The following is a 24,350-nucleotide window of genomic DNA, read 5'->3' on the forward strand; positions in this document are numbered from 1 at the left end:
CGTCGACTGTTTTACGCTTCTCTCTTTGCCGGCAGGATTTCTCTCTCTCTCTCTCTCTCTCTCTCTCTCTCTCTCTCTCTCTCTCTATCCGTCTACCTATCTATCCATCTATCTGTCCATCTACCTATCCATCTATTCATCTTCCCAATTCCCAAGCGCTTCCCTCTAAAATTTCTCCGCCAGGAATTTGACTAATACCGCGTCATTTTTTCGAACGAAAGGAGCACATCAATGGAAGCATCGTCCGGTGGTGGGACGAGTAGTGAGATCGCATAGTTATTCGCTGCGGGCACCGGAGAGCTCGAACGTATCCGAATAATCCACCGTGTACGTGGTACTTAGGTGTATTTCAAGGGAGGAGAAACTGTTTCAAAGGCGTGTACATAGGAAATTTCTTTTTTCGCTAGGCGCGCTCCTCCCGCTTGGGTAATTCGCCGTCGATGCGTTCTCTCGTTTGGTCGGTTGCGATTGTTCGGGAAGAAGAATCAACGATGGAAAGAGGAGATGGGAGGAGAGGGGAGGAGAAATGGGAGGACAGGAGAATCAAAGTTCGATCTCGCAATCAGCGAATGCGCAATAGCCTTCGAAAAGCTCGCCTGTAGTCGAGATTGAATATGGTATAGATGAGAGGATTGAGAGCGCTGTTGAGATAACCCAGCCACGTGATGATGTAAACGAGCCTGATGGAGGGACAGCAAGCCGGGCAGAATGGGACAATGACGTACATGAGGAAGAAGGGTAGCCAGCAAACCACGAAGACGCCCATGATGACGCCGAGCGTTCTCGCGGCGCGTCTCTCCTTCGAGAGAGAGATCCTCTGTCGTTCCTCGATGAATTGGTAGACCGTGGCGGTGGTAGCTGGGGTTTGGCCAGCACCGCTGGCAGATGCGACTCGTCGAGAATTGCCGGTGACGCTGCCGGTGGCACCACCACCGCCACCACCGATCGTCACCTCGGTCGGCTCGTCGTCGATCAGCGAGGGCTTCGCGTGCGTCCGCGGCGTCGATCTCTCGTTGTGATTCGTCTCGGAACTTACGGACTCGGCGTCGTCGGTCTCCCGGTGCCTCGTCGATTGAACGGCCCCGAGTCTGCTCTGTCGAGCGCGTTCGCGCAATCTCCTTCTCGTCGCGAGAAATATCTCGAGATAGACGAGACTCATCAGAAAGAGGGGTATGAAGAAGGAGCCGAGAGCCGAGTAAATCACGTAGCCCTGCCTCCTGGTGAGCTGACACGGCGTATCGTCCTCGAGTTCTTCCGGCCAATCGTTCCATCCTGCCAGAGGCGGGGAGCTTATGGCACCGGACAGCAGCCAAACGCCGGCTATCGTTCCAAGGACTCTCTTGAGCGTACGCTTCTGCGCGTAATTAATCGGATCGGTAATGGCCCAATAGCGGTCGAGAGCTATCGCGCAGAGATTGAGAATGCTCGCGGTGCAGCAGAGAACGTCGCATGTCAGCCAGAGCTTGCAAAAGTGTATACCGAAGATCCATTTACCGAGAAGGAGGTATGCTAGATTGAACGGCATCACGAGGATCGCCAAGGCCAAATCGGCTACCGCCAGCGAAACGATGAAAAAGTTTTGGACTATTCTCAGGGGCCTATAGGTGAAGACGCTCAGGATTACCAAGGAATTGCCCAGAACCGTGGCTAAAACGATGAATCCGAGCGTGAGCGAGGCCACCGCCGCTTCCCAACCCGGCATGCCAAAGTCCGCTTGCGTTTCCGCGTCCTCGCACGAGCCGTCGCTGCTCGAGACTACCTCGTAATCTTCGGACATTGTCTCGGTCATCTTCTCCCCCTTTTTAGTTTCTTTATTCCCTCGAGTCTCCGACGATCTCGCGATCCTGCAACAAGATCGATCCTTGGTTAGTCTCTCTCTCTCTCTCTCTTTATTCACCCCTTCCTATCTCATTGCGCTTTCTCTTTCTCCGCGGAAACTTTGGCCAAATTCTCGCGGGAAAGAACGGAGAATAAAACGAATCGATCGAAATCGGTCCTCGACGAAAATATCACTCTATAGGCGCGCGCGCGCGCGTCAACGAATGAAGAGCCGCTTCGATGAGCAAGCTCGCGACGACAAAAGCAACGACTCGCACGAGTGCGCTCGATGCGATCTACCTCCTCTCTCTCTCTCTCTCTCTCTCTCTCTCTCTCTCTCTCTCTCCCTCGTGGGATTCGGGAAACCAGGCCGCTCAGAATGCAGGTTCGTTCTCTTTCGCTTTCTCCGAGATCAGTGTCTCGGAATCAATGAAAATATCAACTCCCCCGAGTAGATCTTTTTCGAGTCGTCACCGGAAACCTCTTCCAGTTGAGAGAGAGAGAGGGGGGGGGGGAGAAGCGAGCTTCTCGGAAAATCTCAAAGCCGAGTCGAGAGAACGAACGAACTGAACGAACGAGATTCGAGCTTCTCATCCGACTCTCGATCGTCGCGTCGTTTAGCCGTTTGATCGTCGAGGGTACACGAAGAAATTCTTTTTTCGACAGCGATCGAGAGGAGGAAAACGAAACGGAATATCGAATACCAGGCGAAAGAGAAGAGCAGAGAGCGGATCTCAACGAATCCGATATTAATTTCCTTCGTTCCTCTATATTGTTGCAACCTTATCAATTTATATTATTACGAAAGTAAATATTTATGACTTTCATGTCATATTTTCGTATCGATGCGAGCCTTTGAACGAGCTAACGATGTTTCTTCCTCAAATCCTTTGGGAATCCTACGTATAACGGTTGGAACGACGAATTTGCAAGTCGAACGAAAGTCGATCGATCGATCGACACACCAGAGAGTCGAAAAATGTGAAGATACATTGGAAGGCCACTCTCGTGTTCCCACGATTAGTCCGAAAGAGAAATAATTCAAGGTCTTGATAAGTACACGAGGTCAAAACCGAAAATCAATAATTCAGAAGGCGGAAGGTAAACCGCTTTGAAAGCTTGCGCACGGCTCGTGAACGCGTTTCAATTTCTATAAAACGATACGATGTAACGCTCCAACTAATACTTGTCGCAAGAGTTTCGATTCGTGACCTCTACTAAATGAGCTAAGGATCGAGTAAGATGTACGTTCGTAGATCGAAAAGTCACTCGATCGTCGTTCTCTTCGTACCATCTGTTAACGACGTTAAAAAGAAGCAAGTATCGCGTTGACTCTTCGAGTCGAACAAAAACTAAACCACCGGTGGTTTTATTTATCCAAACGATCGCATTGTGCGCTTTCGAAGGCAAACACGAACGCGCACTTTTCAATGCTCGTTCGTTAAAGATCGAAGGTCGTAGAATTTGTTCCAGACGCGCACGCCACACGCGAGTTCTCTCGCGTCTTCTCGATTCGATACGATGCGCTCGTTAAAATTCGACGCGCACCATCCGTGGTACCATCCGTGAGTTTCCGCGTGGCTCGAGGGATCCGGCTGAAACGTGCAATCGCGCTTGTCGTTAAAAACTTTCAATTCGAGAGAAAAGACTGAGCGTGCGTGCCTGCGTGAGCGCGTGAGAGAGAAAGAGAAAGGAAGGAGTGGCATCGTGTCACAGAAAACTTCGGTTAGAAGATTTTACGAAGCAACTCCTCGTTCGCTATAGCATATACGCCAACTTTTCCAATTAATACGTAATACTACGTGATATTAAACGACGTATATCTCATTTAAAGTTTCGAGAAGAAAGAAAGACGGAACGAAACGATTGGGATTATTTATTTAGAAAGAATTCTCATCCACTTAAGTTATCCTCATTCGCTAAGTAACTAGCACCAATTCTTTTCTACTCGGCTACGAAGACGTTCTCGATCGTACGAATTTCTACGACTTTTCTACGACTCGTTCGGTACGACTTTTTCCACGTTCACTCCAGCCGACGTCTAGGTAGAAGTAGGTACGTACCCAAGTACGTAAGTAAATTCTCCTTTAGAGCAAGAACGAAAACGTACGTAAAGCCTATCCTCGAGCGTAAAACATGACTTTGCTTCTTACGCTTCGAAGGTAACGTTCTCTCCTCGTTTCGGTATCCGAACTTGTCACGAATTTGCTGTGAAAGATTAATTAAAGAAGTAACGACGCCTGGTATTACCACGAATTCATCGAGATCATCTAGAAACCTATCTTTCGCGCGAATCTAATTTATTTTATACCGTGATTCCTAAATATATATCATTAAGGTATATATTAGCTTTAGATAAATTCTACTTCGGATTGCTACTTTGATGCATCTCAGAACTTTCTCTACAGGACGGATCGGTACCCATCGAAATATCCATCGAGATATCTATCGAAATCGATTTGGAAGGCGTAAATACGCGGGGCTAGAATGTAGCCAACAGGCTATATGCATCCCCCTCGTTTCTCGTCAAAAGGGAAAGAACTAATTACGGAAAACGTCGCTCGGCGGAAGGCAGCAGTGCCTGCCGGACCAATTAAAGAGCACCCTCTCTTTCCCGAGCATAAAGAATCTCTCTCCTTCTCTCCCCGTTCTTCACTCTCTTTTCTCTCATTTTCTCGATGACGATCGACCGATCGAGTCTCGTCAGAGTCCGAGCAACGTGTTGCGACGATCGACGCGTCCAATCCTTTTCTTTCCTTCTTTCCTTCCTTCCGTCCGTCCTTCCTTCGCTTTTCACTAGGTACGCTTACGAATAGATCCGAAAGAGTTTTAGTATTTCTCTAGCAAAGATTAAACGCGGTCTCTCGCTCGCTCTCGCAAAATTGTTTTCCGCGAGCATGGTCCTCGAACGAACGTGATTCTCCTGTGACGAGCTCTTCTTGAGAAATTCTTCGACGAAATCCGCACTCGTCTCGTCATTTCGGTTTCTCTCCTTTCTTGATCATCTATCTGTGAGAGCGCGATCTATCCCGATCGAACAAAAATCGTTGCTTCGTCGATCGCAAACTCTTTCAAAATCTTTCTAGGAATTCTTTTTCCGTCGTAGATAATTGCGGTTAAAATCATTCTCTGTGGTAAGGCACATTTTTAAGCCCCTACGAATAGGCAAATTTATATACGGATGTAACAACAAGATTTTTTTATCTAATTATAGGGACTTGAAAAGATTTTTTACCGATAGATGGTACTCGTAACAGTAATTGTGGACAAAGTACGACGTGGACGTCCATTTGTAGGCGTAATATCGTTACGTAAAGTTAAGTTAAACTGAAGTAATGGATCAACGATAACAATAAATTATTATTCATTTTCTATCGATGACGTACAACGAACTTATCTATTTTTCTAAAAGTCGTGTTTTCGTTCCTCGCGAACGTAATCCGTCGGAAACTTTTATGAGCGCTCCAATTATTATTCATTTTTTCCGAGAAACTCTCGGTTTCTTTTTCCTCGGAGAAACTTAAAGTCATAGAAAAGACCGCAAGGACTATTAGAACAAGTACCCTGAGAATGGAAGACTATAAAGTTGAAATAAAGCCCTTTACTTCGTTTTCTTATTTCGTTCTTCTTCTTTTATTCGGAGAATTTTAACGTTGTTAAGAAAAGAGAGGGAGAGAGAGGGCTCGAATAAAATTTCGCTCATGAAAATTCCGTCGTTCGGTAATTCCATTCGCTAGCATACGTACATGCATCCTACCAGTTGCTTTGCCATTCCCTCTTGCGTTCATCCAATTTCCACTTTCATCGTTAAGAGTCCCACCGAGCCGAGTCGATTCTCGCTCGATTTATGCGAGCAACTTTGCGCTGTGTATATACCTATATGTAGGTGGTATTATCGATTATTTGCGATCAGCTTTCCTTTTTCTCATTCTCTCTCTCTCTCTCTCTCTCTCTCTCTCTATTTTACTATCTTTGCGGTAATCGAGCTCGCAGTAAGCGATCGAAAGACAATATATTCGCATCCGTAACGTCGATTAGATAAAAGCGATCCTATAATACGATGGACCGCATTACGTATAACGTTTCATTGAGATTTATCTTAATAGAGAATTCTAACGGAGTTTTACTTTCTAACGATGTTTTTCTTTTCTTATAATATCCGAGAAAAGAAGATTAAAAAATACGTCATAAATATGATTGCGATCATTTAATGTTATCTCTTAGAATCATCGAAATTATGTCTACCTGTTATTATCTGCTGCGTCAGATATGACATATCAATCTTTGATCTTTCCAGGAAAAGAAAAAAAAAGAAGAAAAAGAAACAAATCTATGGAAGCGAAATTGATCGAATCGGTGATGCAGAAGGAAAGGGACGATTCCATTCGAGCAAACGCGTGAATAATCATAGGTCATGAAACTTTCACTAACGTATCCGAATACGACTGATGAATAACGTATCCGAAACGTACTTCCTCTCGTTATTCATGACGTATACGTATTTCGTTTTACACCTTATGCATCGCGGACAGCAGGGGCAATAACATCATCAGCAGCCTCAATAGCAGCAGTAGCACCAATAGTAACGACAGTAGAAGCCGGCTGATCGATACGTTGCTTTAATACGCGCGTATGCGCGAGTAAACGCATCTACCTATACGCGGATAAGAGCTTCGCGCGACATCGTTCTCGCTTGGAGAAATTTCGATCTTTCGATCGGAGCAAAGTCGATCTTTGCGAGAACAAATCGAAGAAACGTTAATCGAACGTAAAATATGAATTAAAATGAATTCGAAGGAACGATGTCGATTACGGGCAGACAAATTTGTCTACGTAAATGTATTACGAGCCGCGAAGTGCGCGGGATAAGTAACGTAACGAATCGATTCGCGTCTTTCTTCCACTCTCTCTCTCTCTCTCTCTCTCTCTCTCTTCTTATTTCGCACGGGCGACAGTGATATGGCACGTGATATGCCGTGACAATGATTACTACATTTCTACGTTCATGCACTTTTCAACGCGTCGTTCGTACGAGTCGAGAGCTCGACCAAAACTACGAGAAATTCGCGATACGTTTCCAAGGACTCGCTTCGCTTCAAAAGAAAGGGGAGAGAGAAAGAGAAAATGAAGAAAAAATACAACTGTGAAAGTGCACGAAAATAATCGAAAAACCGAATGATCTCGGAGAAAGCGAGTTTCTTATATCGTCCTTCGATTTGACCCTGATGAAACGTCGTGTTCCTCGCTCGGAGCATAATCCGTGTTCAACACTGCGGACCAAATGAAATGAAACTTTGTTTGCTCGACGGCTAACTTTCCAGTTTCCTGCGCGACTCATTAGGAAATATCCGAGGTTGCATTTACCTCAAGATTGAAAAACTTTAACCACCTTTGATAACGAAGGATAAGAAAATTAAATCTACATTATATGCATCAGACTTGGGTACTTATGTTAGTGGAAAAAAGCTTTGAAAAACACGTCTTTCGAGTTTGTCATTCCCTTTGGAAGAAAACAAGTTTAGACACGAGCGATCGGTCAAAAGTCATTGACGAATAAAAAATGTCGGTTCGACTATTCGGGCGTACAGCTTTAAAATAAATAAATGAATGAATATTGAACGATTGAAAATTACTTTTGACGGATATGGAAAGCAAATATGATAAAGTATCCAGGAGGTTTATATACCTAGATATTCTTCCTGAATCGATAACCCTATCAAAAAACTTTGAATATTCTTCGAATCCTCAATCTAGTTTTGATAAGAGGATTAATGATGGGAGAAGGAGGAAGATGGAAATATCGAATCGCTCGTAACTTGGTCAAATATACCTCGGACTTTCGGTGATATTTTAACGAGAAACTAAACTCCGAGCTCTTCATCGATGTCGTTTTTTTGTTCATGAACGTTTGCAAGCTACGAATTTAACGTTCCATACGTATCCGAAGATGGGTACGAGTAGTTACCTCAAGATTTACAAGCAGATAAATGCAATCCAAGCTGGGGCCGATTTAAATCAAACTGTTCGAGTTACGCTTTGCGATTGATTGTCGAGATACGAGGAGTGATCTACGTATGTACATAAATGCGTACACGTAAACTCGGTACTTCGGATGCGCGCGCGTGTGCAAGTATACGCACATAAATACATAATGTATATGCGCGCGCGTATATCGTGCACAGATATCGATGTATCGATGCGTATAGTACAGAGACCTGCCAATCGAGGATGAAATCGCTTAATGGATAGCCCAGACGCAATCCCTTTAATATTTCCCATCGTCAAACTTAGATCGATCATTCCGCTCCTCCTCCCCAACCAAATCCAATTAATCGAAAACGTGCTTCAACGAATTTCTGAATCAATTCTTCCTTACCTCTGTACATTTTGGATCTTCTACCAAAATTGCTCAAACTTTTTCTTGAATTTTCTTATTACCCAGACGCAACCCGGACAAAGTTCGTCCCGACGATTTAACGTCCCGACCATTCTGTCATTGTCTACACCGATCCGTCTTTCGTTAGAAAAGGAAAGAAAGGTGAGTCTCGATTTCGTGACGATTTCGATTAATCGTGCTCGGCTTGAAAAACTTTAAGTCAGAATCACGCGGCTCTTTCTCCTGCTACAACTCCGCGATCTCGATCGGGAGTTCGTACTATAATTCGTACTATAATTTGGTATTAGACAATGGTACGTTGATCTACTAGTCTTTTAGCAGTAATCTAAATCCTTCGATTTAATCTCAAAGTAATTTCTTTCTTTAGACATTTCTTTTTTGTTTTATCAGAGATAATTATCCGATACTTACGGCAGTTCCAATGTTACGACTTTGGTAACATCTCGATGAGATTCGAAGTTGTTGTAAAATCTCGTTCAAGAAGGATCGATCGTACGCGTCGATCGGACGTAGATCATCGACGCGTGGATGCCGACGGGCTAGCGTCGATCCTCGACGCGACGAACGCAACCCGGCCATCAATTCCTATCAGCGTAGCGCGACCGGTTATAAAATCTAGGAGAAAACAAAATTAATTATTTTTTCTTTCCTCTAGATATCTATAGACCATAGCAGGCCGCGCAAACGTTTCATCGATGCAAATCGATGATTACATTTATCAATATTGTCGCAATATACGTCACGATAAACTCGTTTCGATTTTGTCCTTTAATTCGACGTGCTATGACCGTCGACAGAGAAAAGTCGCGCGTTAAATGACATCTATATGTAAATTCATTGCATCCGCAATGCATCTCTTACAAGATTAACGAGTAAAGTCATGCAATATGCGTCAACCTAATTCGATGCGTAAAATTGCTTTTTGTGCGACGAATCTATTCGAATTCAATTTATCGTTCCTTTCGCGTTTCGCGTTTTAAACGGAACACGCCAGTCGATGGCCAATGGTCGAGTAACGTGACTAGCGAAATGACTATACATGTACGTTTTCAAAGTTTAAAAACACCTTTTAATTAGGAAGGAACGAGGTTGCATGCACCAGAGTGGGAGGGAGAGAGAGACGAATCGTGGCAATTATACGCGCGCGTACATACGTCATTGTTCCCAATTAGAAATCTCTAATTGACTCTAATTAGGCTCCCTTTGCGAACGTTACGATCCTCGAATCGAGAGTTTCGAAATATCAAGAAGCAAGAATGATACATCAATGGGTAAAATTATCGTAGCTATTAGGTACGCCTGATCGGATATTAAAATTATATAATCAATCCGACTTGGTTACCATTTAGAAGAGAAGACCGGTCGATCGATATCTTTCCCAAAGTCTCGACCGGGAAAAAATTTAATTCTAGTCTTAACCCATTTCAAGAAGAATGCGCTTATATCGAGAAAGACCGAACAACTTGTCGATACGGTTTGCATCTGTGACCGGAATACGAGGATGACACAGATTACTGGAAAGACCGAGCGAGCGTAATGATAGTACGGTGCTAAATGTATTTCGAAATCGTGCGAAAATCACGCGAACACATTACTTTTTATTTCGTACGTGAAAGCTCCAAGATATCTACCGATTCGTTTTAAAGTACGACCGCCGAGAGTGTCTTACGCAATCACCCTCGCTATAACACTTTATAAGAATGAAAATTTTCAATTCGTTTTTCAAGTTTGCCCGCGTGCGTGCGCGCGTGCGCGCGAATGCATGCATGTAAATTTTCATCCGTCGTTTCCAAATGGTATCCATCGTCAAAACATTGGAATCGAATCATTTCCCGAAGCAATGACTATTTCCCGACTTGTAAGAAAGTGGAAAATACAAGCCTTGTTACGTTCGTTAAAAGATCAACGGGAAATCAGTTCTAGTATTCGTTTCGATTCTTTATTAAGCTCAGTATTCTCTTGCTTCGCCAATGTCGTTTCTTTTTTACGATTCACAGAGATGCGTTTTGACAAGACATGTAGCGACTGCCATTTCTTCTATATGAAAATAATGAGACATACGACGTCCTTCGTCTTCCTTCTCGTCTTTGTTGTAAGAGGTAATCGTCGAGCTTACGTCTGACTCTCTCTCTCTCTCTCTCTCTCTCTCTCTCTCTCTCTCTCTCTCTCTCTCTCCACATCCTGCAGTAATATCTCTGACACGATACCTACTTCCTTCGTTTCAGTTCTCGACTGTCGTTGAAAAGGGACGGCAATTGGAACAATGCGAGGAAATGGAGATCGGCGGACAAAGAAGAGTGCTTTCGATGACGACCGATAGATTTCTCCAGAGTTTCTTCGATATACAGGCTGAACCGTATGATCAATTGAAAATTGGTTGCTCAACGATTTATTGCTCAGCTACGAAACCCTTTTATTCCTTTTTCATATTTTATTTAAGAATTATTCGATCGAAGTAGACTTTTTACAAATTAGGAATGATACGATTTTCAAAGGGGCAAACGTTGCTCCACCACGTGTTTTTCATCCACGAAGCTAAGATATAAACTCACGAAGCTGAAAGGTCTGAAAGATCTATCGATATCTACGGACGAGTCTTTCCGCGATACGTCGTTATTAGAAAAACGTCTAGGAGAAAATCCGGTCACGGCCTTGAACACTTTATCGTTGTATAAAATAAACGAATAAATATCTAACGGTAAATGAGGATCCCTCGAGTCGTATCGACGTTCGTAAAAGGAAAAAAATAAGAAAGTTTACGCTCCCTCTTTATCCCCTCGTGCTGCTTTTAATTTTTAATTATGCTCATTTCATTAATGTCTCTCAACTAACGTCTCGTGATCGTTTATGGAACTAATAAAAAAAGTAGTTCCCTAATTATATCGCGATATAATTTGTAACTAACCGGTAGCTACTCTACGTTTATTAATCTCTTTGACTGGGATAAGAAGGAAATCTCTTTTAGTCGTCCTACGCGTTTCAAAGTTTCTTCAACGTATCTTTTATCGACCATATCGATACGTCGCTACGACGTTTAATCGAAGCTATAAAAGCGAATAAAATAATGTGAAAATAAAACCATAAATATACGTTGAATAATTGAATTATTTTTTCTATCTCTGTTTCACAGTCGACGTCGTTCGACGTATGAAAAATAAAACAGCAGTCGTACGAGTACGTACCTGCCATACATATGCGTTCGCAAAAATGCATATGATTCTAGCACGCGTAAAAATCCATTACACGTATATGGACTTGGATAAAAAAAAACCCGATAGAAATAGAACGGTGATTTTTTACCCAACTGCCAGCTTTGATTGGGTCCATGAATAATTTTACGAGGAAAAAATTAGCGGTCCTCTTGCGGCGCATGCTCGACGAATCTTTTACCGAATCTCTTAACGGGAAAAGGGTAGCGGGTGAATGACTAGCGGGGAAGAGAGGACGATTCTTCCGAAAGGAAGATAGAGATACGGCGTTTGCGAATGTTCTCTCTTGTCTCTTATCTCGCTATATGATTCTTTCTAAAGGATTGGGATACACCGAAATCTGTTTAACTCGATACTTTTAACTTTTCGATGGTACGAGAGAATTCGTAATCTTGAACTTTAATATTAGATACAATGAAAATAAAAAAAGAGAGGATCGTTCCCCGGAAGAGTTACTCGAGAATTCGCGTTATCTACGTAAGATCGAAAGTTCTACTCTGCGAGAGATAAACTCAAACATCGTTTCCCTCTAAACGTAATAAACTTGAAACAATGTACGGTCGCGGGAAGAGGTTCGTAATCAAGTCCGTCGACGAGCGTTCACGAGCTAGTAAGAAGGAACGATGAAAATTCTCGGATTCTCGTAATTCACGCGTACGAGAATGTACTCGTAGAGATGGCAAGATGAAAAATTAATTATTCGGCCTTGAATCAAATAATAAAAGAAGTGATACCGATCGAAATAGCTTTATCCGCTTTCCTTTTCTTTCCGTTCCCGAAGATCGACGCGACGTTGCTGGTTCGCGTACGTTAAAGCGATACGAGTAATTCGATGACAAAGACCGCGTTATATCAATTAATTGACCGCGCGACATTATCGATGAAATTACTTGTAGTACCATGGGAACACAGCGGTCGGAGAAACTACGAGAAAATATTTTATTGTTCGATCGAGCCGTCGCACCGCGCTTGACCCGGATCGATTCGCACGAATGCGAATGCACAGAGGAAATGGCCCCGCGAAATGGCCCCGCGACATGACCCCGCGAAATGCCCTCTCGCTCGCGAGCTTACGATACATCGGTATGTATCATAGATACATCAAGGTGTATCATCGAACCTTGCTACGTAAATACGAACATTTATTTCGCCCTTAAGCCGTAGCCTACGGTATACGTGTGTGCGCACTTGCGGCAAAAACGATGCGAAAGAGGATGCTTCCTTCTTATTCCTTTGAAGTTAACTTCAGAAAAGGCGACCATTTCCGTCGGAAGAATATACCCGGTCGCTACGCTCTTTCAATTTATTCTCTCCACTTGCTATTCAAACGATAACTCGGGACTCGCCGCAAAGTCTCATTTTTCATTGTCGAACGAAAAACGAGAAAACTAAAAACGGAAAAACCGATAAAACGAAAGAACGAAAAAAAAGAGAAAACAAAAGGGAGAGAAAAGCGATTATGATCGCTCGAAATTCTGGTTACAAAGCCGGTTTAAATCGCGTTTACGAAGAACCTCCGTCCCAGTGCAACCTTCGATTAGAATTTCAACGAAAGCTAATACGATTATCGGATGATTCGTTTTTTTCTACCGTCTCCCTTCTATTCTTTCTTGGTGCTTTCGTTCGAACGAAAGCATTGCTCGTAACAAAAAAAAAAAAAAGAAAAAAAAAAAAGAAAAAACTTACGATTGGGAAAAAGTCCTTTAAAGAGCACGAGTATTTTTCGTTTTATAATAATTCAATTATAAAGGTTCCCCGAATAAAATTCATAAACGGACGATGCGAATAGTATGTAAAGTCGATTAACGAAAGTAAATTTTCTTAATTCGAATCGTCGCAAAGACTCTTGGGGAAGTTTTGATTTCGATCGGGAAAAGGAAATGATGTTTGCCCGGCTTTCATTCGACTCTCTCTCTCTCTCTCTCTCTCTCTCTCTCTCTCTCTCTCTCTCTCTCTCTCTCTCTCCCCTTATTCTTCTTCTTCCTCTCTAGGTAAGCAACGACGTTTATTTTAAAAACGTTTCCATTCGCTCGCTGATGCATTTTGAAAGGTGACACTGTAGACAACTCATCTTTCTCTGGGCCAACAATTCTTAATCAAATAAGAAATTTCTAATAAAATAGACAAAGGAAGAAATTACTGTTTTTTTTTCTCTTGATCGCGCGCACGTAACGAGAGAAAAAAGAAAAAGGGCATAGGCGTGGATTATAAATCACTGATCCTGAAATCGGTGTGTCGCGATAAAAGCAACAGAGCATTCACGAACGATTATCGTTTCGACGTCGTCCCCGCGCTCCGTTCTCTCCTCGGCCCCGTTAAATTCGCCAACAGAAAAGGAAGAATCCCGGACCGAGCGTGTGTTCCGGGCTCTCTCCCTCCCACTCACTTCGCTTCTCAACCCTCTCGGGCCACCCTCTCCGCGTGTACTCGAAAGGATACAATGGCACTCGACGTTTCAAACGGCTCGACTCTGCTTCGTTTGTTACACATCTCTGGAATAACCTTGGAATGGAATTGCAAGAAACATTCAACCTTGCTTCTATAGGTAAGCCGTCGGTGCATTTCGGTATACGTTTATTTATTTCTACGATGTAGCATCACTTACATATACTCGAATGCTATTTCGATGGTACGCCATCGATCATCATCTATGTCAAAGTTAAAGTTTAGATGGATTTTATTTTTTCATCTATCTTTATTCGTCCTCTTTTTTTTTTGGAGTAATCATCTATCTTATATGGCGAAAGCTTCGTAAAAATTCGACCGTTAACAATGTCATTGTTACTCTACTCGTAAGAGAAAATTATAGTTCCAAAGATACGTGTATCTACGAGTACTTCGCTTTATGCTATCTCGCGTTGCAACGAGTCCCAGTGGTGCGGTACGGTATCTCGTAGGTACCAGACCAACGTTTTTCAACGTTAAACCCACGGACGGACGTATAGCTCCCGTACGGGAGCAAAGGGATGAAATCGTTTTAGAAGAGCACATCTATTTATTCAGAGAAATTCTTACCGAACGAACGATAAATTCTCAACGTTACGATTCAAAATGGATATGAGATCGGGAGAGTGTTTTTTCTCTATACCGTTATATAATAATATCTGACAATAAAATTATTTACTTAGTATCGAAACGTGTGAAAAGCCGAACGATTTGGGAAATAGAAACGCTATCTCGGTCCGATAACGCGCTTAGTCAGTCTGTATTATCATGGAATCACGTCGAGATGTTTGCACGAGAGACACGCGTAAAGAATATGTTAGAAATTCGACTTCGGATTTGGTAGGTAGGTAGCTTGGCAGGTACTTACTTTTATGTAACGGCACGCGCGACCGATTTATATATCACGCCCGACGAATTGTCCATTCTCGAGCGAGTGAATTGCGGGCATAGCTATTAAAGATTACGAACGCAAGGAGAAAAAATCGTGTTAATGAGAATAATTTTCTAATATAAACGAGAGCCTCTCTCTTTCTCTCTCTCTCTCTCTCTCTACTTTGTCTTATCCACGACACGATCAATCGTCGAAAGATACGTCAAACGTCAACGTACGTAGGCACGTATGCATGCTTGAAGATAGATCTACTTGTACCAGATAATGTACTATACAAGGAACGTAAAGAAAAATCGATGAAAATCGTATATCGTGTTTCCTGAACTTTCCTTGCCTCGGAGGATTTCCTTCTTTTCTCTCTGAACTTTCTTAAAACCGCACGATCGTCGCGTCGAATCGACGCTTTGAATTTTAACGCGACGCATATCCACTACTCTTCGTGATCCTTTCAATCTTTTATTAGTACGTCCATATTCTAAATTTTTTAATCAACTTGAAGATATCTTCAACACGTACCGCTACACTAATAAATGTAACGAGTCTTTCCTACGCTTTGATTCTTTCTACAAATTATCTACTTCGATTTGGACTATTTTCTTCTTTCTTCTTGCGCATTTATTACTTGGATTGTTCCTTTCATGGATTTAATAATATATCATTTCTTCTCAACGAATTATTGTAAAAATGGTAATAAAAACGAAAGAGGCATTCTTTGACTTAGATACGTTTTAACAATATTTCTATTGGTTTTTAGTGAATTACTTTATACCTGTTGAGCATAAACATTATTCTTTTTTGTTTTCTTTATCTTCTCCTTCTTATTTTATTAAACGCGATACGCCGGGTATTATAAAATATAAAGTTCCATCTCTACTTCGTTGCAATTAAAAAAATTTCTATATCGTAACACTGACTAGTATTTGAAAATTATATACAAATAAACGAGTTGAATGTAATTTTAGAAAGAGCGACGCTCGCTCGATAAATTTCATCCTAAAAATGCTGCGAGCGGTTTTACCCACTGCCTCTCGCGTTTTTATTAAGACGAACGAGCGAGCAAATGAACGAACGAACGAACGAACGAACGAACGACCGAACGAACGACCGAACGAACGAACGAACGAACCAACGAACGAACGAAGGAACGAACCAACGAACGAACCTATGAAACTCGTATGTACGATCGATTATTTTTTTCACGGCTTTCTTCGTACAAATTATATTCTTTCCGTCTCGGCACCTCTACGTCGACCATTTTAAAGAACAGTATTTTCTTCTTTAGGCGTTTCTCGCTCGCTTCTAAAATGTGAATATCAACAACGCGAATTTAACAACGTGTTTGTTTCATATTATTCTGATTTTCGAAGGCGACACCTGTAACCGAGAGAAAAATTTTCGTTTTTTCTTCAATCCGAACCAAGAGAAAGAGAGCAAAAGAGAAGAAAAGAAAAACTGATGACGAAATGCTTCTCCTACAAATCTAAAGGAACGAGAAAAATTCTAACGAAAGAAACGAGTTTGAATATTTGACAGGACCATTTGCTTAGTTTAAAAGAAAAAAGAGAAAAAAAGAAAAGGAAAAGAAAGAAGTAAAGAATTTACAATCGTCTTCTTTTTAAGATAATACATCCACAAGCGTTTCGTCTTATTTTCATCGACAAAATAGATCGATAGAAAAGTAAATCTACCGACTCGATCTTTTTAAAATTGAAGGGATATTCGTTAGAACCACCCTCGTATTCGATGACTCCATTATCCTCGAATAAGCACCGAACCTTTCGCATTAAGCCGACGTTAAAGGAAATAGGTAGGTACTCGTATAACGAGCCGTTAATATTCCTCGATAATAAGATGGAAGCGGTATTAATCTATCGAATTAAATGCCGAAACTCGCTTCCCGTTAAACATGCATATACACACCGGTCGCGTTCGTTAAACGATTAGGCGCGATAAACTAACATCGATGGATTAACGACACTTGGACTTTAAGCTCTTAAAATTCTTATTATTTTCCTTATCGCAATTCGGCATGAATAAATCGATTGATAACTATTCGAATCGATTATTTCGGATAATCGGAGGAAAGGGAACGGGCAATATTCAACGGACAAAAATCTTCCTCCCCCTTTTATCGTTTTCTGCTCGAAATCGTCAACGATTTATGCGCATAACTTGTTAGCAATATCGATGGTCTCGCATGAAAATAAAAGAGAACGAATCTCCTCGAAAGCGTAAGCTTTTAATAGAAACATTTTCGGCGTTCGTGCCTTGTAACGTCTACATGGAAAAGGGAAAGGACATTAATGAGTAAGACCGACTTATAGATGTTTATCGAACCGTATGATTCGAAGGCAAATCGTAACGAACGCTTCGAGCTACTTTCTTTTCGGAAAAAGTAGATACTTCCTCGTAATGTAAATCGTTTATTGTCTCGCAAAACGTAAAATAGATTAATTCGTAGATGCGACTACGTACATACATGTGTACGGTAATCGTGGGTCCACTCGCATATGAAAGGAAAAACCTTTCACGAACGCGATTCGAAATTGAAAATGAATCGTTGATAAGGAAAACATATATATTTTGCCATACCTATTCCTCTCGAGTCGTACATCGACTCGTCTCTCGTGAAAAAAAAAAAAAGAAAGGAAACAAGAAAGAAAGAAAAGTAGTACTCGATACGTATATTCCAACTTGATAGAAATAATATCTATCGGAATCTTGGAGTCAAAGTCGAGCCATTGGAAAAATAAGTAGATGCAGATAGCATAGCGAATTCCTTTTTTCTCTACGAGTTCTCGCGAAAGAGAACTTGGAGAAAAAAAAAAAAGAAGGAAAAAGTTTGTAAAGCGCAGGTACTTTTTAAAAATTACGATCTTCGTTAACACGCATTCTCTCGATAATGATCCTCCAAATATAGTAAGTACGCATATATAACGTATAAGAGTACTCTTATACAACGCTCTTTGAAAGATGGAAGATGAAAGACCCCAACTAACAATAAACTTCGCTTTCAATTAATCGACTGACATCAGAGAGTTCTCGGATTATCGAACTATTTAGAAAGCGATACTTCGAAACTCTATTCGCGAGGTACAGTTTTAATTTGAACGTAAATGTAACAGAAACGCGTTACAGTTTAACGTTTAACGAGAAAAGACTTTGAACGTTGTAGAAACGAAGTAGCAAGACGCTACCTAACTGTCCTTATACTTTGAATCGACTTTGTTTCGTTCCGCTCTACCTTCGTTCTACGATCGAAACTCCGATGCTTTGAATGGATCGTAAACTGTAAAACATAACGTAACGTCGAGGCTTAATTGAAAGACTTTAAACCGCGTACAGGTTTCGCACGACGTTCAATGATCGATGGTAACTACTACTAGGACAATGACCAATCCGAGCTCGATTTCGTTCCTACCGAAAGATATTCTTTGTCGTTGAATTTGCGAAGAATCTTCCCTTCTTATTCGAGCCAACGAAACACCGAAACGAATAGAATCGATGGAATAATTTGAGTTACGCGAAATGGACAACGCAAATTCGTTCTTTGGATTGGAACGAGCCGTTGATATTTCGTACAACTCTTTCGTATATCGTATATCGTAGTTAAAACGTTATACCGCGCGTTTCGTCATACACATTATACTTAGATGCGCACGTGCACATTGACAAACTGGAAACTATATCTGGGTGAGCGATGACGTGATATACGTATACGTACACGTATACGTGATCGTGAGCAACATCAAGCAAAACTACCCTTTCCACGATCGATCCGCTGGTTAAACTTTTCTCGTTTTAACGCAAAGCTATATAATTCCTAGGTACTCGAAAATGATCGACTTAACCGAAACGTGGCTAATCGTAATTTATCGTCTTAGCGGATGAAAAGAGAAGCGTCTCGTATCCTCGATGATTACAATACTCGAGCGAGTCTCTTTCGATAAATGTTCTAATCTGTACCTCGGTGCTATGGACACAGCCAGTTGCTACTCAAAGATTTTCACTTTCGAGCAGTCTTTACAAAGTGACTGCTAACCGTGAATAATCTTCGACGCAACAACAGGTGTGTCCGTGTTTTCGTTTGTCTGTGTGTCAGCATGCGACACCTCGCCGTGATTTCTTTCCCATCATAAAAGTCCGATAAAAATTAAAGACGCACTTGTCGGAGACTAGTCATTTTTTCTACGAAAAAGAAAACAGAAGAAAAAAAAGAAAGAAAGAAAAAAAGAGAAAAGAAAAAATAGATTTTCGTTAAACGACGTTTTCCTTCGTATTTTCACTTGTAGAAAAGAGAGTTACAGCGAGTCATCCAGTTACAGGACTTATCTCGAAAAAAAGAAAAATGTAGAAAATTTAACGTTGAACCGTAGCGCGTCGAATCGAGACAGACGGACGTACTTTTGTATTATCCTCGGCATCGCGCCTTCCTCTCTTTCTCTTCCCTTTTAGATTCCTTCCGAACATTTTGTTTTCTCGCTTTTATTCTTTCAGACTCGACGTAAAGGTATATCGCGCGACGCCGCGCCGTTCTCCTTTCCTTTCGAATTTAAAGGCAGAAAAGAAGCGAGCAACGGATTTTCAAAGTCCCATTGCATCCTTCTCGTATTCACTCGCAACGAACAACGAACATCGTTCGTCGTGATTTTTTCGAAGAACCTTATCTATCTATTTATCTCTCGCGTGCACGTGCAGAGTCCTTCGCCAAACGCGCGCGCAACGACGATAGCAGAGGAAAGAGAGCGTATGCCTTCTTTAAAGAAGGCAACTCATCCAACGATATTTATGCGTCTCCTGTGGGTGCTCCTACACGATCGGTTATTTATAAAGCCATTCACGATAATCAATAACCTATGCCTATGTACCTCCTCTCTCTCCCTCGAGCTCGCCGTTACACAGCGAAAATTCACAAACACGCTCGACACACGAATGGACCCTCCGAGCTTTCTCCCTTTAACGAAGAGCGAAGATAGAGATCGACGGAGAGAAAGAAAGAGATGGACGAATCAACTATTATATACATCCGACCCATATACACGTATACTTCCATTGCCGCTTCTTAGAAAGCCCTCATCCTCGACGATTATCGTACCAATGACAACGATGATCCATACGAATTTCTAATAGTTTATAAATTTAGCCTAGGTTGATACCATTTTCAAAAAAACACCAAATACTTGTATAAAACGATGTCCATGATTACACTTCGAAAAGCGCGATATAATCGTGCTCGTAAACGAAAAATGATCGAGAACCAATTGCAAAACGAAGGCGTTATATTTTTGAAAGTAGAATAAATCCTTTTCTGTTTTTTCTTCCTAAACACCAATAACAATAAAAAAAAAATTCTAGTTCGACATACTACTATCGGTATTATCTTCAAATCCTAATACAATAAACTTTGTTTTTTTCTCTCTTTGCAACTCTATCTTTTGAGCTTGCCGTCGCACGAAGGAAAAGTATTCTCGTTCGGATATGCGGAAAGTATCGGTTTTATTCCCCGTAGCGGCGTTCAATCGAAAGTCTTGTTCGATCCATATCTTCGATGATAAATTGGATTTAACGGAAAAATATTCAATTTGTAATAGATATCCTAGAGATCGTCGTTTCTTCGATGATTTCGAACGAATTCGACAGAATTCGACAAGAAACGTAAAACGAGCTAAAGGGAAAGAAACGATCGATCGTAGATCTTTGCTCTATCAAAATTACAAAGAAGAAAAAGATGAAAATTTAATTTCTGTCTGCACGGATTCAGAGAATATTTGAAATTTTACAAAAAAAAATTGAATTGTCTCGGTGGTAACGCAGGTGGAATTGTGGAGAGTTCGTTACTAGTATTTTGGTTGGAGGCTACGTAGTGCCACCCTAATTCCATGGATTACGTTTTATAAGTGAGAAAGCTTTTTCCCTAGCTAGAACCGGTTTCCGACTTTTCATGGACAATAATTGTGCGCTCGGTTCTCGCGGTTTTGTTCGTCGAATAAAGAAATAAGAAATGCAAATGGATATAACGAAAATGAAAAAGAAAATGAAAGATAATAATGATCTTTAAGAAAGATTCGTTAAAGGACTAAATTCGGTAAGAAAGTTGGAGAAAGAAGCTGACATAAGCTTAAAGTTTATGCAAATTTATTGGTGAGAACGATAAAGCGCGACGAGATTCAAATCCAAAAGGATCTAGCGAATTTTCTCTTTCACGGAGGTAGAACGTCGCTGTTTTAACTACTTTGAACTTTCTGTTCAAACAAAAAGAGCCTTCCATTTCCGACGTATACGACGCAAGAATATTTCTCTAGGTTTTTCGTTTAATCGAGGCTTTCTTATTTTTCATTAACGAGATTCGCGAAGACGTATTCCATAAATTGGTTGCGAGCGAAAGAACTGTTTTTTAATATCGTACCGAGCTTAGAAGCGTCCATGCTCGATCTTGTCTATTTTCTTTTTTTTCACTTTTTTCCGTCTTCAGCAAGACGAATTGAAAACGCGTGACAGATTATGGGAAAAACGTTACGCGGATTGATATAAATTATAAAAGAAGAAAGCAACGAACTTGGTCGTAAATAAGTGAGATATACCCAACGATTTCGAAAGTTTAAGAAAGAAAGAAATTACCAAGAAAGAATATTCAAGGATCGAGCAATGACGTACCCATCACGTATGGATACGTAAGCTTACAAGAAACTGCACCCTGTTCCTTGCCTGTATTTTTTCCTCCTCCCCTCCCCGCTCTCTTTTCTAGCAAACGTTTAGAGACACGAAAAGGATCGTATAAAGCATCGATCGAGGTCGAGATGCCCGGAAAACGTATCGGAAAACGCGTTACGCGCGAAAATCCTCCGGAGACGAGTTCCCTTCCCCCTCCCCCCTCTCTCTTACCGTTCTTAGCGGTACGATCGAGAGTCTTCGGTGCGATACTTTTACTTACATCCATCGAAGAAGCATCGATCTAAAAAAAATCATTCAAATTAGTTGATTTTTTCAACGAAATAAACAATATCTCGGTAAAATGATAAAATGATCGTTGGATCTTGTTATGAGAATATCCTTTCTCGATGTCCAGTATATTAAAAATTTTACATTCGCTCGAGCCTTGACACGCCAAATTTCGAGCCCTCGAAAAGCAAAGAGAAAAGAGTTCGAAACGACGAACGCACCCGTGCGCGTCCGCAAGTATTGTATATTAAAACATACGTCTAAAATCCCGACGAACGTTTCTCGTTTGAATAAGCGGGTGGTCTTCGAGACACACACACACACATACACACACATCTCTCTCTCTCTCTCTCTCTCTCTCTCTCTCTCTCTCTCTCTCTCTCTCTCTCTCTCTCTCTATCCCGTAAAAAAAGCACTCGAAAGCTTACACACTTGATCACCCTATAACGAAATCGATCCACCTCGATCCTTGCCGATCTTATTGCAAGCGGCAAGTTAGGCACAACACACAAAGTTACATAAGTGATAAAAGTAAAGGACTCTCTTGGAAAGATGCCACAGGTCTTCGTGGGGATCGTCGTTTGAGTCGTCGCACTCACAAAGATCCGAGCTCGCACCAAAGACAAAAAGTCTGACTCTCTCGTTGCGATCGCGCGATAAGGATATATATATTTAACGAAAAAAAGCGAGAGAGAGAGAGAGATGGAGGGAGGAGTGGGAGGGAACAGGGGGTGCGGAATACGAAAAGGGTGAAAGAAGAAAGAGGCGAGAAAGGAAGAATCGAAGGAAAGATGGCAAGTTCGATAAAGCGTAGGAAGGTAAAAGAGGTGGGGGATTGCGATCGTCTCGTTTAATCTCGTGGTTGGTCTCGCGTACCTGAGATCGGTTGATCGGTGGTGCAGGGCGCGGCGGCATGGTCCCGTCGCAGCACAGCGCCGTTCGACGAGCACTGAGCAGCTATTCTGCGCCAACGGGGTTGCGTCGACGTCGAAAAGACGTGAACGGTCAGCCCTGCGCCCTCTCTCACGCTCCCTCTCTCTCCCTCTCTCGCGCACACGGCCTTTTTCGCTCCGGCAGCAGCGCGTCCTCGACGTTGTCGTTTCGTCGTCGACTCTGCGCAAACTCTTTCACGCGAGATCGGCTTCTCTCTTGCTCCCATTCCTCCATCTTCTCCTCTCTCTTTTTCTTAAGCGCGCTGCAAGCATCCCTCCCGGTCCATCCGTCTTTCTATCTGCGAAGAACCGACGGAATTGGTAAAAGCCAGATGCTGGGAAGAAAGGAGGCTGGGGGAAAGTGGTATACTTTTGAAAAATTCTCTATCGCGTCCATTCTTTCTTCTTTTTTATCCTCTTCTCCTCTCTTTTCTTTTCTTTTCTTTTCTTTTCTTTTCTTTTCTTTTCTTTTCATTCCTACTTTTCTCCTTTTCCTATCTTCCTTCGATCCTGCTCGTTCTCTCCCCGAACAAGTTCCTCGTTCCTTTGTTTCCTTTTCTTTTTTTATTTCTACTATTCGTATTTCTCAATTTAAAAACGTGCTCTTGTGTTGAGTGAAAAATTACTTTTATTACGTTTGCTCTGCGAAACGATGCGCGGAAATAATTGAAAGGTTGGACAGAGATGAAAGATAAAAGATAACGCGTTATCGGTGATTAAAAGAGATAAAAATTATCGGAAATAAGAAGGAAACGTATATCTCGAATAATCTCGAAAATCGTTTTTATAATGTGTAACCAATAGTAATTTCGAAAATAATTCGATAAATAGTTCATTGTTACTAGAGGTACTAGCTAGTTACCTCTTCGCCAATTCCCTATTTAGAAATTCTCGGTTTGAAGAGAATTTTGCTCAAACGATATAACGATATGAAAAAGATCCATTCATTATTTAACATTATGAAGGTTTTCAATGAAAAAAATAATGAATCGCGCGAGGAACATGGCGTCTATGGGAACATGCGAGTTATCAATTTACGAAGGAGAAAAATCCGAATGAATTAATTCACAAATTTCGTTTCTCTTCTTTCGACGAGTGCCAAGGGATCGGTACAATTTTGACTTCGAGGGAGATATCCGATTCCAGCGGCAAAAATAAATGAGAAAGGAGAGCACAGCCTGTTGCGTCGCGCGTACGAACGAACGAATAAACGAATAAGTAGGTAAACGAACGAAGAAGGGAGGAGGCTGATTGCTGGTTTACGAAGAGACCAAGTGGATGGATACCGAGGGCGAAAGGTATTACCCGATAGTTTTCCGACGAGTTTTCTCTTCGACGTAACGTCGTTTATCACAACAGATGTGAAATATCGAAAATTGACGCGACTCGATATTTATTATGGGATGTGAAATCCAACGATTGGAATATTCTTACCATCCGATTTTGTAACGACGGCTTCTCTCATTAAATCAATTTTCACGATAAATCTTTATGATCACCCTAACGATAAAAAAAGTTGACGTAATTTATGAATCCCCTACCTCTTCTTTATTTTCGGAAGCTTCGAGGGTGGCCTCGTCATTACGAGAGCAGAAGAAGCGGACAGGTCCCTTTCCCTCTCGCTCTCTATCTCTGGCCGGACGTCATTACGCGGATTTTACTTTTATCGCTTCGTGCGTTCGGTTCTATTCTTTTATAAATATATATATATACACGCG

The 24,350-nt window shown here is 41.6% G+C and overlaps 1 protein-coding gene across 3 annotated transcripts; it reads right to left on the reverse strand.

Moving 5' to 3' along the window:
* Nucleotides 1–119: 119 nt before the first annotated feature.
* On the reverse strand, nucleotides 120–22,941 carry LOC122635110 (tyramine receptor 1). 3 transcript variants are annotated; one of them, XM_043824928.1, is made up of 3 exons: nucleotides 8,627–8,758; nucleotides 5,565–5,694; nucleotides 120–1,844 (listed from the first exon to the last, which is right to left on the reverse strand). In XM_043824928.1, exons 2-3 carry the CDS (start codon nucleotides 5,588–5,590, stop codon nucleotides 563–565), a joined length of 1,308 nt encoding a protein of 435 aa, XP_043680863.1. In that variant the 5' UTR covers nucleotides 5,591–5,694; nucleotides 8,627–8,758; the 3' UTR covers nucleotides 120–562. The 3 variants fall into 3 exon arrangements, with proteins under 3 accessions (XP_043680863.1, XP_043680865.1, XP_043680864.1); XM_043824930.1 differs by lacking the exons at nucleotides 5,565–5,694; nucleotides 8,627–8,758 and adding an exon at nucleotides 22,577–22,941; XM_043824929.1 differs by lacking the exon at nucleotides 5,565–5,694 and having other exon boundaries at nucleotides 8,627–8,764.
* Nucleotides 22,942–24,350: the final 1,409 nt, after the last annotated feature.

Source organism: Vespula pensylvanica, chromosome 17 (assembly GCF_014466175.1).
Source record: "Vespula pensylvanica isolate Volc-1 chromosome 17, ASM1446617v1, whole genome shotgun sequence".
Classification (NCBI taxonomy): Eukaryota; Metazoa; Arthropoda; class Insecta; order Hymenoptera; family Vespidae; genus Vespula; species Vespula pensylvanica.